The 21,302-nt window shown below is 38.5% G+C and overlaps 1 protein-coding gene and 1 non-coding gene across 4 annotated transcripts in view; both read right to left on the bottom strand.

Moving 5' to 3' along the window:
* Positions 1 to 21,302, bottom strand: part of LOC134754539 (adenylate cyclase type 6) — a 364,633-nt gene that overhangs the window by 242,348 nt on the left and 100,983 nt on the right. For all 3 annotated transcript variants that reach the window (XM_063690838.1, XM_063690837.1, XM_063690839.1), the window contains exon 3: positions 19,815 to 19,994. In XM_063690838.1, the coding sequence (XP_063546908.1) occupies positions 19,815 to 19,994 (180 nt within the window). The remainder of the gene's footprint in view (positions 1 to 19,814; positions 19,995 to 21,302) is intronic.
* On the bottom strand, positions 16,366 to 16,438 carry Trnas-gga (transfer RNA serine (anticodon GGA)). The gene has a single exon. It is a non-coding gene; the product is annotated as a tRNA-Ser (tRNA).

The following is a 21,302-nucleotide window of genomic DNA, read 5'->3' as shown; positions in this document are numbered from 1 at the left end:
AACTATCTGTATTCCAAATTTCAACTAAATCGGTTCAGCGTTTTAAGCGTGAAGAGGTAACACACAGACAGACAGACTTTCGCATGTATAATATTATAGTATAGTATGGAAGTATGGATATATAGGATATATAGGGTGGAATTAAGATAATAAATGAATGCCTGATAATTAGTGTAAACAATTAAGCATATGCTCAAATTAAATGATTGCTATTAGAGTATCCAGGCGCTATTCTTACTCTAGCTACGGTTACTAAGTCCACGCAGACGAAGTCGCGGGCAAAAGCTAGTACATTATATTTGGAGGTGTAAAAGGTCCCCAATGTAGCTAATGAAAATACTCGCCAACATTATCTACCACTCTGTCACCCTCTAATACAATCTAAAAGAAGTTCAAAACCATACGAAATTGTTACATTTTATTAGAATCGACCTCCGGGGTAATAGTGCGAAGCCGCGCGCCCTTTTTACAAGGCTAACCTCACCTATAGCCATTTAATGGTATTATAGCACGAGAGTCGATGCCGAAACTAACCAACTCACTGTACAGTACACTGCCGAGTACTGCAGGGAAGCAGAACCCACGTGCAGTCACTACCTTTATTTATTATCACTAGGAATTTAATTATTATTATTAAGGTTTGCCAACAGGTGCAATACGGCACCGCACCGCTCGCCATCGGCAGGGTGTTCATCCTCACACCCTAGCACCTAAATGGTCGCGTACTGTGCGGTTTAAGAAGAATTTCCTCCCGCGTACGCTTCGGCTGTGGAATGAGCTCCCCGCCGAGGTTTTCCCGAGGGGCTACAGTATGGGGTTCTTCAAAAAAAGAGTGTACAGGTTTTTAAAGGCAACGCGCGTGTAATATCTCCGGTGTTGCAGGCGTCCATAGGCTACGGTAACTGCTTACCATCAGGCGGGCCGTATGCTTGATTGCCACCGGCATGGTATAAAAAAAATACAGATACAAATGGACTTAAGTAATTAACACAAAAATCATACCAGAGTATTCACCCAATTATAGGCAAACACAAGTTGCTATAATTTCGCGCTTACATTTCGTATACTTATGTTAAAATTCTTAACCTTAGCCAAAACAGAACTATATGAATTAAGATGCATGCATGATGAAAACAGAATTACTATTTTAGAGATTCTACCGAGACACAAGACAAGACAGACCAAAATATCAATAATAACAATGAAGGACTCACTTATGCAACAAAATAAAATTGATGTATGGATGTTTCAACAATCTTAAAAATCTTAGGAATGCACAAATAAATAAATAAAATTTTCCGTAACCTTGCTAGAAATTGTATCAAGTACAAAGAAATTAGAGCGAGCAGAATTAAACAAAACTCTAACTCGCTTTAATTTCTTTGTGTACCAATTTTTAACAACAAAAACTAGTACCAGCCATAGAAATAACTATGTTGTTAATATTTATGCTAAATTTCATGTAATTTAAACATGTTTCAAAATGACAGCGTATCTTCGATTTAATGAAACCCCCTTTTTGGCGACAATTTTTTTTAAAACTGTTTACTAAACTCAACTTCTGAAGTTTACCCGATTGTGGTTAACATTATCATTATCTTCAATTGCGAGAGTGAGTGAAGTTACACGAACGCCTTCGACCAATGACCAACCTGTCAATTGAAATGATGGATACAATGCTATGCGCCTTCCAGACGGCGTAAGTTTCACCTCTAGCTATAAAGATAATTTTTGACATTGTGTTTAGTATAACTATCATTACTTTCTGACATTTTATCTCACTGTATTTGACTTTTTTTTTTTTTTGTTATGATTTGTTTGTTTTTATTTTTTTAATTATTTTACTGAATTATTTTTTTTTTACAATTTGACGATCTTTTTGTGAGTTCATGTTATTTAGATATATTGTGACTTTGTTAAATATCATGTAATTCCCAATAAGAAATAAATTAATCTAATCTAATCTAATCTATAATGGCATGATAGCACGAAAGATAATTCAGAAATTAAAATATATGTAGAACAGGTAGGTAATAGTGGTCATCAAACAGTCGCTTTCTTGCCGCAGGTGGGACATATTCATGTGTTTTGTGCCTTTACCACAAACAACATACCTAACATGTCCAGCCGGGCTAGCATATGATTGGCGCGAGAGTATCTCGCCGCGACATAGACTACCCGTCCCCCTTTAATTCATACAGTCACTAAAAGACGGGTAGTCTATCAATCATGTGCTCGGCCTACAGGTCGCACAGCGTGCGATAGATATAGAAAAAGGCGGGTCCATGTACGAAATGCTTTGTCCTTAGCATCCTTACTTTACACTATAAAGCGCCGATTTTATTGCCGTCTCCCGCGCTACAGGCGTGGGGTTAGCTGGAATCCGCCAGAATTGCTTTAGCGCTTTACGATGAGTCCCATTTTGGTACGTCATGATTACTTTCAGAGAACGCAAACTGGCAAAATATATATCTACTAGGAAAAGCATTTCGAGGGTGACATATAGTTTTGGTGCATTGTTTCATGCGTTAATACCAAAGATAGATATAACTCCGTAATAGATGGATACAGTCTAAGGAAAAAACGTGCCTCGAAAATCACGAAAATTTGATTCTCGATCAGATGGCGCCACTAATTTTGGCCTACTCTCGTATAGAGGGCGTTGACGGTTTCGTTTGTTATTTATAATTTTAACGCAGAACATGGGTCAAAATCATATAAAAATAATTAATGCAAATCTTCTTCTTCTTCTTGTGCCATGTCCTCATCGGACGTCGGCGACCATCTCTCTTAACTTATTCCTATCCTGTGCCAATCTGCTCAGGTTGGCAGCGTCGTTAATATGAGTCCAGCTTTTAATATTGTCCATCCAGGCTAGCTTCCTCCTTCCTCTACCTCTTTTGCCCTCTACTTTGCCCTCTATTATTTTCTTTAGGATTTGATATTTATTTATATCTTATTATATCCTCTTTGGTTAATACTGACGCCGACTGTATACTATAAGGTGTTGATTTTACCGCCGTCTCCCGCACTACAAACGTGGGGTTAGCTGGAATCCGCTAGAATCACTTTAGCGCTTTACGATGAGTCCTATTTTGTTGCGTCATGATTACTTTCAAAGAAAGCAATCTGGAGAATATATCTCTATTTGAAAAAGTATTTGAGGGTGACAGATAATTTTGATGGCTATCCGGTACTATTAATGGTGATTATCACTTACTTACTTCGCTGGCTCAGCGACCCGAAGTGGATCTTGGCCTCCGATACTAGGTTTCGCCATTCGTTCCTATTCTGTGCGATCCCACGCCATTCAGCCGCCTGGATATCACATAGGTCCTTCTGGAACTCATCGATCCATCGTACTAGGCCTTCCGACCGGACGTCTCCCAGTTAGTCGCCCCAGATAAGCTCTCCTGCCCGCACGATCCTCTCCCATCCATACACATACACAATACATACATTTATAGTTAACGCTATCTCTACTGAGCTCGTTCACTTACGTACTAACAATGGCATTATGTTAAACAAAAGCCATTATGTCTTTTGTGCCTGAGCGCGTGGCCTTTGTGCCTGAGGCTCCCACACAATAGCCACGCGATCAGGCACAAAGGCCACGCGCTCAGGCACAAAAGAAATAATGGCTTTTGTTTAACAGAATGCCATTGTCAGTACAGGTAAGTGAACGAGCTCAGTAGATAGACCGCATACTATACATACTACATAGTATAAAACAAAGTCGCTTCCTGCTGTCTGTCTGTCCCTTTGTATGCTTAGATCTTTTAAACTACGCAACGGATTTTGATGCGTTTTTTTTTAATAGATAGAGTGATTCAAGAGGAAGGTTTATATGATTTAGATTTAGATTTAGATATTTATTCTCATAATATAAAATTACAATATAAATTATCTTAGACTAATCTACACGAATTTATATTATGATCGTCAGTACATACAATTTACATTATTTGATAAATTCAAAAATACAATTTAATTACATAATATACATTACATTATCAAATAAATTCAAAATTACAATTTAAAAATGTCTGAGTAAGTAATCATAATTTTATCCACTTAATGTCAAAAACAAAAATTCGTGAGTAAATAGTTACGAGTATCTCCTAATGATTGTCAAGTTCTAAGTAAAAACTAGGTACAAATTATAATACAAAACAATTTATGAAAAACATGTCAGTTTAAAAAATTAATTTACAATGTCGAATGTCGAGGTCATAAACTCATTCACTGAATAAAGTGGATTTTCCAATAAAAGGACCCTCAGTTGACGCTCAAATGTTTCGTCAGATGTTTCGCGGACGGACGGACGTAGTTCAGCGGGTAGACGCTCGTAGTATGTCGGACCGATTACTCTCTGGTTTTTGCATGAAAGTGCCATGCGGCGTGGCACTGTTCTGAGTCTCCCCGTGGATCTGATCAATTTGCCCGCGACCTCAACACGTTTAAAAAGTGGCAAGTTTTTTCTTACGAACATTAGTATTTCGAACATGTATAGTGAGTAGTGCGTCATGATGCGATTTTTCTTAAATAGTTCCTTACAGGGGTGACATTGTTTTACTCCTGCAAGTAACCGTATCGCACGTTTCTGGAGTATGTATAATACATCAGCATTGCACCGTAATTGCACCCGTGCGAAGCCACTATAAAGCGTTCTTTTTACTGCCGTCTCCCGCGCTACGAACGTGGGGTTAGCTGAAATCCGCTAGAATCGCTTTACCGCTTTTACGATGAGTCCTATTTCAGTAAGTCGTACGACTTCAAGGTGACGCAACCATTTCATTGCGCTAGGGCGTGATTCTTTAACCTGGCTACATACCAAAACAATCTTTTTTAGGGTTCCGTATTATTAGGGTTCCGTACCTAAAGGCCTATAACTAAGATTTCACTGTCCGTCTGTCTCTCCGTCTGTGTCACCACAGGCTGTATCTCATGAAATAGCTAGGCCACGCTAGGCAGTTGAAACTTTCACAGATGATGATGATGATGAAGTATTTATGTTGCCGCTATAGCAACAAATACTAAAAACAGAATAAAATAAATATTTAATTTGGGCTCCTATACAACAAACGTGATTTTGTTGTATTTGGCCGGTTTTTAAATTTGACATAAATAAATAAATAAATATCAGGGGACATCTTACACAGATCCACCTAGCCCCAAACTAAGCAAAGCTTGTACTATGGCTGGTAGGCACGATAAACATTACTTATAGAGATAAATACATACTTATTTACATAGACAACACCCATTGAAATGAAATGATGACTGATGATGATGATATAATTACAACACTGTCATTTCAAATACCATGCAGAGTTTCAACGGTCCGACTATTTTGTCGTAAACTAGTGACCCGCCCCCGCTTCGCACGGGTTACACAAAACCTTAACAAATTATACCTAAACCTTCCTCAAGAATCACTCTATTGATAGGTGAAAACCGCATGAAAATCCGTTCCGTAGTTTTTGAGTTTATCGCGCATATAGATACACACAGACAGAGGCGGTGGGGGGACTTTGTTTCATAATGTGTTGTGATAAAGTTGAAATATACAGTGCTTGCATCAGAATAAACAACGAATCAGTTCAGTGACACGAATGATGGACGAGACATTTTTCCGGAAGAGGGAAAAATATATATACCTAATTGATGGATCGTGACATACAGACGGGTTTTTAATATCACTGCAATGTGTATTTACTCACCTTCTGTGAGAAATAGGGTCATTCCTGCTGATGTGTCGGATCGGAAACTTTTGAAATTGCGAAATTTCTACATGGGAAAATTTCGGTAATTTCTCGTATTTTTGTATGGAAGTCGAAATATTTAATGAACCAATTTTTTTGGTGTCATAGTAGTTGCCGCACACCGCTATGGAACAGACGCCTGCTCGCGCTTGCGCCATCTTGCGGTCATATCTGTCATGATACACGTGTTTTGTTAGAAGTGAAACTTCTGTACCTATAATCATAATCATAATAATCATAATAATTTATTCATAATATAACATTACATGTCAATGAGTATGTTATATTACAGCGTGTAACTATACAAATATCATAAAATTGTAAACCATAAGGTTAAACTTAATAACTAATCAATTAAAAAGCTCCTTGTGGTCGTAGAACGCCTGCTCAAGAAGCCATTTTTTTAATTTTGATTTAAAAAGTGAAGCACTTTGTGCTGCTATAATTTATATAGTACTATTATTTATCCTGTGCCTGAGTCAAGATTTCATTGCTTGTTTTCTTATTCGTGTTTAGATTTTTTCGAATAAATTCCCAGCAAACTGAAAATTGTTTTAATACCGGATTTGCATAAGTTTTTGCTTTTTGTCAGTTTTTGCTTGTACATATTTAATTCGCCTGACGGAAAATTTGCTCAAATCACGATGAAAATTGATATCTGAGGATCCGAGAGGTATTAATATAAACTTGTAGTCAAAGTTTGTAAATAATGGCCGCCACTTTGAATTTGTACTTATATTGAGTTTAAAATCCGAAAACACCTTTTCACCAGTGTCTGATCTTCTAAACCTTGCTGGTACCATTAAAATTGATGTCGGGTTCCTTTTGCAGTGAGTGGTTTGTGAATCCGAGGAAAAATGTATCTCCAAGACTCCCAAAATTTACACCTTTGGATCTAATTTGATTGGCCTATTAGTATGGCGTATCCCTGTGCCCCCACAAGCAATACCGATAATACCACATTCGCCATCAGATATATTATATCGGAGCGGCCGAGGCGCTCACAATATCTAAACACGCCTCTATTGTCAGGGCGTTAGAGTGCGTGTTCAGATATTGTGAACACCTTAGTCGCTCCGATATATCTGATGACGACTGTACAAACAGCAACACTCAACTATTCATCAGTGGACCTTATGCCTTTGGTAATAAGGTTTATAAACTGTCAGTTAACAGTATGGGCGATGGTACGCGAATGTTTATTTCACATTGTTCAACCGTGCGTTACTTCTCGTTGTTTACCTATCGGCGACGTTTACAGCTTTCTGGAGCGGAAACTTGTTATTTAGAATATTGGGACAGGAAACGACAGATTTCTAGAGGTGATTAAAATATTGTCAAGGGATAAGTTAAATAGGGAATCTTCTGGTTGTATAGGTCGACCGATAACTGAAACGTTAACGGAGTTGTGGCCGCGCTCAGACGAAAGGAGTGCCTGGCGTCCGTTGGCTCGTTGGGTGGATGACATTCACAAGATTGCGGGTCACTTCTGGATAAGTGGCGTACTCGAAGAGAGGCCTATGTCCAGCAGTGGGCGATAAAAGGCTGCAACTCAACTCAACCCCACCAAGACACAAGTTTGCGCGTTTACCGCTAAGAAAACCCCATTTACTGTGGTCCCTCAGTTCGAAGGCACAGCCCTTACCATGTCGGGGAGTATTGGGATCCTCGGTGTCGACATCTCCAGTGACGTCCAATTCCGTAGCCGCCTGGAAGGGAAGGCTGCACTGGCATCCAAAAAACTCGGTGTGCTCAATAAAGCGAGGCGATACTTTACTCCGGGGCAAAGACTGCTGCTATATAAATCGCAAGTCAGACCCCATATGGAGTACTGCTGTCACCTTTGGGCAGGAGCACTTGGATGCCAGCTTGGACCCTTTGACTCGGTCCAAAGGCGCGCTGTATGAATTGTCGACGATCCCAAACTCACAAGCGGTATTGAACCTTTAAGTCTAAGGAGAGACTTTGCCTCCTTGTGTGTGTTCTACCGCCTGTACAATGGGCTGTGCTCTGAAGAATTGTTTGACATGATGCCAACGGCCGCTTTCTATCACCGCACCGCTCGCCATCGGCAGTTCGTTCATCCTCACACCCTAGCACCTAAATGGTCGCGTACTGTGCGGTTTAAGAGGAATTTCCTCCCGCGTACGCTTCGGCTGTGGAATGAGCTCCCTGCCGAGGTTTTCCCGAGGGGCCACAGTATGGGGTTCTTCAAAAAGGGTCGGCAACGCGCATGTAATATCTCTGGTGTTGCAGGCGTCCATAGGCTACGGTGACTGCTTACCATCAGGCGGGCCGTATGCGTGTTTGCCACCGTCGTGGTATAAAAAAAAATAAAGGCCAGGTCAAGAGCACCCTAAACCGGCGAGCGTGTATGTATGTTTGTATGTAGTATCCTAAACGATCCGGGAGACCTCGTCGGCGATGGCGGGATAACTTGGACTCCTTTTTGAGAGCCTGGCCAGATATAGCACTAAACAGAGACTAGTGGAAAAAGAGGGGGGGAGGCCTTTGCCCAGCACACACACAGTGGGCTCTAAATAATATTAAAAAACAATTAATATGTATCATTAACGCCATAAAGTTTAAAGCAATATGCAATAATGAATTCATAATATGTACTCATCACGTCTCGGTATTACGCTTGTGGGCTTGGTTTTTCTTTCCGGTATTGAACAATAATTATGCTTTTTTTAGGGTTCCGTACCCAAAGGGTAAAAACGGGACCCTATTACTAAGACTCCGCTGTCCGTCTGTCCGTCTGTCACCAGGCTGTATCTCATGGACCGTGATAGCTAGACAGTTGAAATTTTCACAGATGATGTATTTCTGTTGCCGCTATAACAACAAATACTAAAAGGGTCGGAACCCTCGGTGCTTGGCCGGTTTTTTCTTATCACGTGTACAGTATAGCTACATAACTGTTCAACTATCTATTTCGCTTCATGAAATAGCACTATGTGTCAAACGGAGACCGGAAGCCTAACACTCGTAATGGGTGTCCGTCGGCTAGTACAGCGAGCATCAATAGTTTTTTTTTTGTTATTTTATTTTATTTTATTTATTTGAGAAACAACAGAGGTATGTGACAGGATAATAGGTTAGGTACATATATGATTGAGATGACACTTACTTCCTTAAACGCTCTCACTAAAACATACTTAAAATAAACGGACTTAACTTAAAGGTATGTTTACATACAAATTTACCAAGTGTATCAGACCATGCGTATGTGTACTGTAATTAGGTACTACAATTAAAATGAAAGAGAAAAGAAAAGAAAACTACCAAAAACTTCGACATACTGACAACCAATCAAATCAGTATATGTAACATTAAGTACAATTAAGTACAATGACAGTAGCGATACTAATAAATAAGAGATACATATAGCAATTATTAGTAGCATATCGCCGCTATACTTAACCTCGTATCTGCAACACTCATTTGATGACAAAACCACCCGTATTCCGAATGAAAGAAAAGCGACATTTCCATCAAATGATTATTGCAGATATGAGGTTAAGTAAGTATAGCGACGATATGGAACAACACACCGAAATAATCGCCACCGTGGATAACTTTTTCAAATAGAGTTAAAATATATGGGAGACCGAGCTTTGCTCGGATAATATATAAAAACTAAAAAATGCGCGTTTTCCCAGATAAGACCTAATAGCTGGACTTCCGGTTCGAACGCCATCTTGATAGTAGCCTCGTGATTAATTCCTTTGTTTTTTGCTCATTAATATTGTTTAAAGTGTAATATCGATAGCTTTATTATACAATAATCTAATGTGGTAGTGTGCAGTGAATGGAGAATTAATCTCAAAGCGTGTTTAACCACCATTTTGGAGTCAACGGCCGGTAGTCCACGTGCTTCTCGTAAAATCCAGCTATCGGTTTTACGAGACAACTACAACAACCACCGAACAGCGTCGTGCTCTAAGAGCATTTATTTTGTTCCTACCCTTTTACGTGACATTGGCTACGGGCAACACCGCCCTCAAGTCCATCAAGAAAAGAAAGAAGACCTAATAGCTAGATCTATTTTTCGGCCCCGCAACCCCCATATAGCAAATTTCATCGAAATATTTAGAGCCGTTTTCGATATCCCCGAAATATGTATACAAGAAATGCTCGTTTAAAGGTATAAGATATCTACAGTTCCCTTTCAAAAGTATATTTTGTGTAATGTTTCCACATAGATTTATGGACCCGGGTCTGTCCATAAACTACGTCCGGACCCGGGTATGTCCTTAAACTATGTCCAAAAGAGAGGTATGGGCACTGCGAATGACATCTCGCTTTGTGTGGTAGGGCACAGGACAGCGGATGTCATTCCAGATCTAGAGCAGAGCCCAACTGGGGAAGTACCTCCACCTTACAGAAAACCGCAGCCAAATAACACTAGACCCTACTCATAGTGTTGTGTTCCTGCCGGTGAGTAAGGTTGCCAGAGCTCGAGGGAGAGGAGTGTTAGGGTCGGCAACGTGCATGTAACTCCTCTGGAGTTGCAGGCGTACATAGGCTACGGAGACTGCTTAACATCAGGCGGGCCGTATGCTTGTTTGCCACCGACGTAGTATTAAAAAAAAGAAAAAATAGATATACAGGGCGGCTAAAAAATAAGTGCATCCCCGTTGCCAGGGAGGTTTTTGGGATTATACTGAGCAACTTTTACTACGGAACCAGCCACGAAATCCCATAGAAAATGGACCAGCCAAAATGTATGAAACAGCCAAATTTGTTTTCGCGATTTCGGGGTTGGTGACATTGTAAAAGTTGCTCAGTATAATCCCAAAACCTCCCTGGCAACGGGAATGCACTAATTTTTTTAGCCACCGTGTATATCTCTTTTTGATATGCTGTTTGCGAATAGGTACTTTTGACTCGTAGTCTGATACGTTACGTTTTTTGCTGACTGTACGTCCTAACTCAACGTATCAAACAAGCTAAAGGACAAATGACGACCCATTCTAACGGTTAACTCACGTATTGTGGACTCTATTCCAAAGCCTTAAGGCCTATCGTCGGTGAATGTTAACTGACAAAGCGTCAGGTATCAAATGGTTTAGGGGCGTTCATTGGAGCTAGCTTTTCGGCTAAATGGAGCCGGACGGTTCCGGCCGTGTATGTAGCTAGCTGTTCTTATTGGTTGTGCGACGAATAGGACTAGTCTCGAGCTAACCAAAGTATCAATCGCGATTTGTAATCAGCTTGCACGCTAGAAAATTAAGACACTAACGGGCCAATTCGGATAATGATCTAGATATCAACTAGATATCCACTAGATATGAAACAGTAACGATAACGAGATATTTAAGAAAGACATGTCAAATTTGACATTTCCGCGATTCCGAATGTCCTCTTGAACGATCTCTTTAGGATTTGCTTAAGATATTACTTAGACATCCATCTAATGGATATCCCAAAACGTCACAATAATTGTAGCGTGAAATGATAATTGGTTTCTCGAATCGAACTGCAAAATATAACTTTTTGAGAACTAAACTATAACGTAGCTATGAGATCTCGTACTGTTCTCGTATCTAGTAATTATCACGTTGTTCGATAAAAACCCTAAACCGAAACGAAATAAAACCGGACTAAACCGAAGACAATTACCACATTCACTGCCAACGTTTTCGTAGCGTTACGCTCGTAGCCGATCCCAGCGTTTTCCCGCTTTGTAGAGGAAAGCGACTACGAACAGAGAACCCGCGGAGCGGGTTCCCGGCACAGGGCACATTCTAGGAATTTTATATCGATAAAAGAGATGTCGATATAATATATATTTTGCATCTGTCAGCCGCCCATTAGTCATTATATGAGGAATTTTCTATGAAAAGGGACCTTATTGTCGATGGCGCTTACGCCGCACAGCGTCGCAAGGCATTGTATTTATTTCGGAGCATCGTTTATAATGGCGTAAGCGCCATCGTCAATAAGGCCCCTTTTTAGGGTCCCGTATCCAAAGGGTAAAAACGGGACCCTATTACTAAGACTCCGCTGTCCGTCTGTCCGTCCGTCTGTCCGTATGTCTGTCTGTCACCAGGCTGTATCTCATGAACCGTGATAGCTAGACAGTTGAAATTTTCACAGATGATGTATTTCTGTTACCGCTATAACAACAAATACTAAAAACAGAATAAAATTAATATTTAAGTGGGGGCTCCCATACAACAAATGTGATTTTTTGCAGTTTTTTTTTTTTGTCTTAGCGAACCTAATTCTCCCTATCTTTCAACTTGTTTTATTTTACTGGATAGGAATAGTATTACATTCTATTGCCGGTGTGTTATTATGTACAAGTGCCGAGATGTCTCGAGCCGTAGACGATGAGACATGTACATATGTAAAAAACATCATTTGTTGTATAAAATTTAATGGCAAATTTTATACAACAAATGATGTTTTTTACCCTTTAGATGACCCGCGCCCTAATAATAGTATTAAGTAATTAGAAGAGAAATAAAGATACTAAATTACCTACGACAGTGAAATTTAAATCATTATTATTTAAATGGAACACAGCTGTTTTTGTTTTATTACGTCCGATTTTGTAACAAAACAATTTCACATTCAAAAGGATTGTAAAAAGGATTTAATTAGTGTATTCAAAAACTATTCGTCAATAGCGTGCCTAATGTCACGACGCTGTACAGTCCAACAAGAAATTGTATATATTAAAACCGGCCAAGTACGAGTCGGGGTCGCCCACCGAGGGTTCCGTACTTTTTAGTATTTGTTGTTATAGCGGCAACAGAAATACATCATCTGTGAAAATTTCAACTGTAGCTATCACGGTTCATGAGATACAGCCTGGTGACAGACAGACGGACAGACGGACAGCGGAGTCTAGTAATAGGGTCCCGTTTTTACCCTTTGGGTACGGAACACTAAAAAGTGGCAATAGTGTTAGTGTCGTCCCGTTTTGTATTGATTTGAAAACAATATTTTACTCATATTTCTACCATTTAATTTAATTTATTTATTCTCTCATATAAGCTTACAGTGATATACCCAATCGCTTACACGGTATTAAGCATAATTAATTAACAAATACAAAATTCTGACACAAATAACACCATATAATTACAAACTACATAGAAGAACAACAAATAGTACATTTTACAACTAGTGTGAAAAGAATGTCTTGTTACCACTGAAAGCGAGTGGCAAGACTCGGTACGAGTGGTAAAAAGACATTTCACACGTGTTGTAAACGACGTTTTTTAATACAATTGCGAAAAAATAATAAATTAATATATCATTAGTAGAATCATACCACCAAACCAAACCAAAACCAAAAGTACCTATACAGCCCGCGATACTTGAGCTGCCGCAGCCCGCGATACCTTCATACTCGTGCGCGCCCCGGCCGCGGCCGCCGCGGGCCCGGCGCGGGTTGGTCAACGACACCGAGGAGTAACGAGTGAGGCCCTGGTATCTGCTCAAGCTAAATTACATTTTAACTGCGTTTCAAAAGTATAGTTTGGAACTAAAAAGTAAAAAGCACTAGTTTCGAGAAATTGAGCTTCTCGCACGCTACGCAGCCACAAAAAGTACCACTTTTTGAGCAACTGTATTAAAAACACTAATTACGGTTAAACAAGCAAGTCAAAAACAATAAAATTATTAATTAATAATTTGGGTGCAGTTCGAAGCCGTTATGGCGGTTTTTTTTACGTTTATTTATTTAGATAACAAGATCCATTTTGTTAGTATTCTACAAACTAAAACCTAAAAACTATGTTAGTATTCGTAACTCACTAACGACAACATATTTTTAATTAAGTGTTGCATTATTGAGCACTCATTCCTTACAGCTATTGTCTTCAGGAGGCTTTGATGAACTTCCCCGGCCTATCTGCAAATATGGCATCCGTTATTTATAAGGGAGATGGCCCGGGCGGTGGGTGCGTTCGCTGCGTGGACAGTGCGTGTGTCTTTACCCGATTCTATTTGAAATTGGCACAGCTTACTCGTACTTACAAACAACACTACACCAACTGTTTAATGAACTACGTACTCGTATTTATCCCCGAGAATCTCAAGTGCGTAACTCTACCCTCCCCTCATCGATATAGGGAGGCATAATCCAACACCCAAGGGAGGGAAAATCGGTAATGATAATTTCACCTAATTATGTTTTCGGTTTATACACGGTGTTTTTTTAAAGTCCTTTCATTTCAAGGGTGCTTTCCCGAGCTTAAATTAAGTAACTTTCTCAAAGGCATCGGTATTCTAATTAACTCCACTTTGGAGATAATTAATGATTTATTTATTTTCTTATAAGGCTCTTACGAGCGCGTACACTTGCCTTAGTGCCTGTTTAGGTTATGATTAGTGTTTAGTATGAGCATAGAGTAACTTATACTAGAGCGGTACTGTCATAGTAAATTTTGTAACCCCAGTAAATTCACTGCCATCTGTCGACACACTTTAAAACTAAAAATAAATATTTATAAAAATACGATAAAATGTATTTAAATATGGATAAATGATTTTTTTATTTGCATTAATTATTTTTATATGATTTTGACCCATGTTCTTTCACTGGTATGCGTTAAAATTATAAATAACAAACGAAACAGTCAACGCCCTCTATACGAGTGTAGGCCAAAACTAGTGGCGCCATCTGATCGAGAATCAAATTTTCGTGATTTTCGAGACACGTTTTTTCCTTAGACTGTATCCATCTATTACGGAGTTATATCTATCTTTGGTATGAGTGCATACATTTGCTACATACTAAACGCAAATACTATCTCGGACGATCGATAATCCAAATAATATTGATATATCATAGTTTTAAATTGTTTGGTGAATTTAAGCAATGTAGGTGTTTTAATAACGCTATTAATTAATTTTATGAAAAATACAAAAACATAACTATGCTATTCAGTTTCCTTAAACGTACTCAAATGTACTGAAATTAACGAATAAAAAAAAAACGGCCAAGTGCGAGTCGGACTCGCGCACGAACGATTCCGTACTATTAAGCGAAAAACGGCAAAAAATCACGTTTGTTGTATTGGAGCCCCACTTAAATATTTATTTTATTCTGTTTTTAGTATTTTTTGTTATAGCGGCAACAGAAATACATCATCTGTGAAAATTTCAACTGTCTATCTATCACGGCTCATGAGATACAGCCTGGTGACAGACAGACGGACAGTGAAGTCTTAATAATAGGGTCCCGTTTTTACTCTTTGGGTACGTAACCCTAAAAAGTGTTATTTTGATATACCCAGTTTAATTACTGTGTGCATTTGAAAATTTACCTGTGAAAATTTAATATAAAAATATACTTATAGTGACCCAGTATTGTTGCGTTGCGTCGTACTTAAAACACTGTATCGGCACGGTCCAACCATACCTTGGCTGAACATTACAGCTGCATATGCAACTAAACTAGCGCCAACGGTAGCTACACGAACTAAGAGGCAATGACAGACCAAACCAATATCGAGTGTTCATGAAGATAATTTTATAAAATTTATTTATTAACAACAGCATCACAGGAAGATGAATACTAACATAATACAACTAATAAGTATGGCGTATGGACTGATGAACCCTTGCAAGGTTTAAGGAACAAAACACTTGTGGTAATCATAAGTAAATGTACAAACTACAGGCAGCTCGTATCAAGTCCGTAGGCTTCCTGGTTAAGTTGGTGATTAAGTAATCCTATTTAAGGTTTGCAGGATTCTCAAGGGATGAGGTAAATTATTCCAGACCTTCGACGTGGCATAGCTGAAACTTCCCCGAAAAGCTGCTGTGGCATGGCGCGGCGTTAACAATTACTATTGTCTAGTAGAGGTAGCATAATCTCTAGAAATAACAGTTCAAAGTGATATATCACTCGAATACGATGCCTTATCGACACACGCTTTACAAAGGATAATAGACCCTTGAGCAAAGATTACATAATACTAGAGACAGATATGCCACTCTTATGAAACAATAGGAATTGGCTATTGATGGTCGATCGGCCTATAAAATCTATTCGTTATTAGTCTTATTGCTGTTTTAATGTCAAAATGATATCAGTTTTATAATGACTTTAAAATTAATCTTGTAACTAAACCGGATGTAAATATTGGTTGTCTATTCTATTATAATATTTTCAAACATCGATGAGTTACCACTGAATAAAGAAAAGCTGTTATTGACGACCGGTCTGGCCTAGACTAGTGGGTAGTGACCCTGCCTGTGAAGCCGGTGTTCCTGGGTTCGAATCCCGGTAAGGGCATTCATTTGTGTGATTAACACAAAAGGTGTTTCCTATGTATATAAGTACCTATGCGTTTATCTATATAAGTATGTATATCGTCACCTAGCACCAATAGTACAAGCTTTGCTTAGTTTGGGGCTAGGTTGATCTGTGTAACATGTCCCCTAATATTTTTTTAATTATTTTTCGTGACAGTCAAATTTTTACAAGTTACATATATACTGAACACAACTTTGGGAACAAATCAAATTATTTTATTAAATATGTTGTGTTTTTCAAGTAGTCACACTACTATATATAAATTATAAATCGAAATAGATGTCATATATTAAAGAATAAGTGACGAAGCCCTAGTGGTGAAGGCCGGATTCGAACCGGCGTCTTTAGCTATCCGGGCTAACGCCTTGAACCCCTTGGCCACCTCGCCACGGCGGAACCCTTCCCAATTTCTCGACTATATGCCATCTTACTAAGACTAGGCGTCTTTTACCAACTCTAAGGGCAAGCAGTACGCACTTACACCTCCTAAACGAATTCCTTACGGAATTTACGATATAGCGAGAGATATTGGTGCTGCCATATCTATAGGTACACACAACTTTAGTAAAGACGCCGGTTCGAATCCGGCCTTCACCAATGGAGGGCTTCGTCACTTTTTCTTTAATATATGACATCTATTTCAGTTTTATAAGCATATACTGAAGTAAAGCCTGACATGATTATATTTGGCCTTTTTTTTATTACAAAAAGGCAAGCATTTGACCGCAATCTCACCTGATGGTAAGTGCCGATGCAGTCTAGGATGGATCATGCTTACCTAAAAGATGATTCACTCTCGATTTAAAAAGATCCAAGTTATAGTGGACTGGGAATATATTTGCAGGAAGTGAATTCCACTCCTTAGCCGTTCGCATGATAAAGCTGGATGCATAGCGCTTAGTACGAATCATTGGCAGAGTAACGACGTGAAACGCAAGTCCGCGTCTAGTCCCACGGTGGCAGAATGGAGATGGGGGGATTAAATTATGTAATCCCATCGCACACTCCCCGAAATGTATCCTGTAGAACACCGATAAACAAGCTACCTTTCTACGGTGTTCAAGGCTCTGCAGTCTAGCCTCTACTAATCCCGCATCTCCAATAAGCTTCCTAGCGTGTTTGTCTATGGAATCTAAGGCGGCTAACTGATATTTGGCGGATCCATCCCAAAGGTGGCTGCAGTACTCCATACACGACCGGACTTGAGCTACGTAAAGCTGAAGAAGCTGCCCCGGTGTGCCTTGAGATAATGTCGATATAAGCAGCTTACATAAGTCAATAACGTGCGTCGTGCATAGATAGTTAAATAAAATGTCAATACCGGGTACCGGTCATGTCAACGTCTCATTTCAAAACATCAAATACTACGCAATCCTTCGTTCTTTTATCCATATAAATGTTTTATTGCATTCGAAATATTTTTTCTTGCATCTATGATTTTTTTTTGGCATTTTTGTTAATTGCGAAATCATTTCTTCTTGTTCACATAGTTGAAATTTGACGACTTTCAACGTCTGTTGTCAAAGAGTATCCTTGCAAGTAAAATAAATTGTGCCATTTTCAACCTCAACCAAAAGGTACTTATTGTCGGTTGTCAATAAGGCGCTATTTCTATATAGCTTCAATTTGAAATCAACCTTATCGACAACCGACAATGTGGTACCTTTTGGTTGAAAACGTCACAATTAATATCACTGAAAATCCGCAACTATAGCGAAGGCTAAATAAAGTATTTCTTTATTTTTACGTAATCTGGGACATCGGCCCTAGCTCGAGGGACAATAGACACTTAAACGATTTATCTTAATTGTATATCACGAATGTCATATATTAAAAATTGAAAAAATATTTACAGTACATATGGTGCTACTTTCTCGCACTAGTGCGTAAAGGAGCATATTTCGTGCATATGTCGAAAGTTTAAAGGGCCATATGTACTGTAAAACGTTGTACGATACACGTGCGAATAGGTAATTCGCAACTCGTGTCCATTTAAAACACTCCCTGCGGTCGTGTTTTAATTTATCGCCACTCGTTTCGAATTTCCTCTTTTCCGCACTTGTATCGTAAATAGCTATTTCTAAAGGGTTTCCTTTGTTCGACTTAAACCTTACTCGAACTTACCTACTTGTAAAAACACGGTTACGTCACTAGTCTGTCAGAAACGTCAAACCGCCGCTATACTTACTCAACCTCGCATCTGCAACACTCGTTTGGTGACAAAAACACCCGTATTCCGAATGAAAGAAAAGCGACATTTCCATCAAATGATTGTTGCAGATATGAGGTTGAGTAAGTATAGCGACGAAATGCTACCTAAATGCCACGAGCCGCCGATGTCTAGTTATGTAATCCATGCCAATATCAGAACTTGAGAGATAACAGACTCTCGAGCAATTTATCGTAATAATAGAGGGCCTATATATATCTTGGGCGGAGAGTGACATTTGACACTATTCTCAATAAGGGTGCCTTATTAGAAATACGGGGTGTAACGTTTTAGGTATTTTAGGAGATAATATATATATTATATCACCTAATTTTTTTTGTGATGTCAAGGTTGCTCTCATAACAAAAGTTGCTCACAACAGTGAGTACAGTCGCCAATGTATAATATAAGTCCTTTTGTTTGACATAATTATTGAGTCATAATGTAATGATTGTCATATTATCATTAGTCATAATTCCGAAACCGTTAACTTTTCAGGATTTTCCTCGGGTTATCCTATAGATAGGTTAGGTTAGGTTTGTTTTATAGCAATGCTGAAAAGTTACGCGTTTCTGAGAAATACCAAATTATGACTAATGATAATATGACAATCATTACATTATGACTTTTAATAATTATGTCAAACAATAGATACCCATATTATACATTCGCGACTGTACTCACTGTTGTGAGCGACTTTTGTTATGAGAGCAACCTTGACATCACAAAAAATTAGATGATCCATACTAAAATACAAATACAAATTTGGAGACGTAGTGCTCACTCCATACATCAGTTTTGTTACCAAAAATACTATTATTTTCGTAGTCGACATCTAGCGTCAAGTAGCGGAATTATTAGTACTGCTACTCGACACTAGATGTCTCTTGTGCCGCGACTGACTTAAAAGTGTATTGCTCAACAATTTACAACTAATATTATAAGCAGAAGGAGTTGAAAATAGAGTTCCGGATATTACGTAACAAAATGTATATAATTTCAACGACTAAATCTATCAATTTTACATTTTTGCTCCAAAATCGACACCGGCCTCTTAATTTTCTTTGATATAATACAGATTTTGATGCAGTTCCATTATTGAAAAAAAAATGTTTTAGATTACTTCCGAAAAATATAAAACTAGGTGATGGCACTGATGACAACTACGTCATGAACATGATAATGTCATTTTCCATGTGTCTAAAATAGAAAAAGCCACCGACATTATTTTTTTTCATTTTAACGTCTATAAACCTTAACCTTACAAAAATTGTACTTCCTTCCTTCGAAAAAAAATAAACCAGTTTCGATCGGACGGTAGTTTTAACTTTTAATGTTACGAGTTTTATACTTTCTTGTTTGGGTAATAAGGTTAATATTACACTTACCGTTGTAAGACTCATCTTGGTTTTAAAGAAGTGCTACCAATTAACAGTCGTATTAGATTCAAAAAGCTGGAGTTACAATTTGGGTGTTTTGACCAGGATAATAACACATTTTGTTACAATTTCAACCTACTCGCTTAGACTACACGATACATTGTAGAATGACTTACCGCAGTAGGACTCTTCTTGGTTTTTGAGAAGTGTTCGATCACTTCCCAGTTGGATTTCTTGGGGGCGGGCGTGCCCGCGGGGGAAGGGGAGGAGCGGTGCGCGAGCGCCGGCGTCGAGCGACCGGAGTCGTCACGGGGCGCGCCGCGCAGAGACGCGCAGCGGCGGCCGCGGAGCGCCTCCTGTTGAAAAAAATTGTTATCATTCACGTGCATTTCACTCCTAATTTAAGAACTAAGTATGGGAAATACATAAGTTGAGTAACTTGTTTGAATCCATTATTTTCACACTTGACTGTACTTTGCCACAAAGTTCAAAGCTTTCAAACTCTGAGCGCCACTCACCATCCCACTAACCCGGGGTTAAGCGGTTAAACCGTTAACCCAGTGTCAAATTGTACTGGTAACCATGGTAACTTCAGGTTTAATCGCTTAACCCCGGGTTAGTAAATATATACACATCATATTAGCCTTATGCACATATATTATCAAGTCAGCCAATTATCTGGTAATTAAGTACTAAACCATGTATCAAATTGATGCAAAATAATTAAACCAATTTCGGGATATCTACGCGACTCGGTAATGACGGTCATTACCATCCGCTCGGCAGGTAATGATCGTTTATTTGGTGCAACTGAAATTATCTATGGGTGCATGAATATATTGATAACCCGTTTCGGAATGCACCTAGGTTGATATAAATAAATAAATAAAATTGTTATTTATTCAGGTATCAACCCATTACATTAAAATAATAATCTTATCGATTACTCTGTAATCGACAGCGTCAGTTGATGTCTTGGGCGGTCACGGGGTCAATCATTTTGTTTGAAATATCGACAAAATGCCTACCTTAATTTTTCTAAACCAACAACTACAGATTGTGAATAAAATGCAAATTGATGCCAAACAATTAAACCAATTTTGGTGTATTCATGTAAACTGGTAATGACCCCTCATTACCATCCGCCCGATAAGTAAGGATGGATTTTTTTATACGAGGCCCCTTTACTAGATAGATACGTCGTTTATTAAAAAACTATATATACTCATGGACATATTATTATTTATAGGAACGCAAAAAAAGGTATAAGTAATTACAGTATTACAGCACCTAAAGTACTAAATTAAAAAAATTAGTAATTAAACTTTTTTTTGCATTCCTCTAAATTTGTCCATGAGTGTATTACGTGTCGTGTTACCTAAAAAAATTATTTAAATTAAAATTAAGAATTAAACTTGTTGTTTTTATCTTGATATCTGCGTTTTAGTAATTTGGAATAAACCGATTGAATATAATGAAATCAAGGTTTTTTTTATTAATTTTTGGATTTAAGAACAAATATGCGCTTTTTCAAATACAAGCTACTATTTTGTTAATACTGAAAATGGTTTGAAACTGCTTTCTTATGACATTTCATACCTTGGCTTAAAATTTTAGTCATGCCAAAATGTTTTTTTTATATGAAAAAAGAGCAGTTATTAGTT

The sequence above is a fragment of the Cydia strobilella genome, chromosome Z (assembly GCF_947568885.1).
Source record: "Cydia strobilella chromosome Z, ilCydStro3.1, whole genome shotgun sequence".
Classification (NCBI taxonomy): domain Eukaryota; kingdom Metazoa; phylum Arthropoda; class Insecta; order Lepidoptera; family Tortricidae; genus Cydia; species Cydia strobilella.
This window is presented reverse-complemented; position numbering and strand designations above follow the sequence as displayed.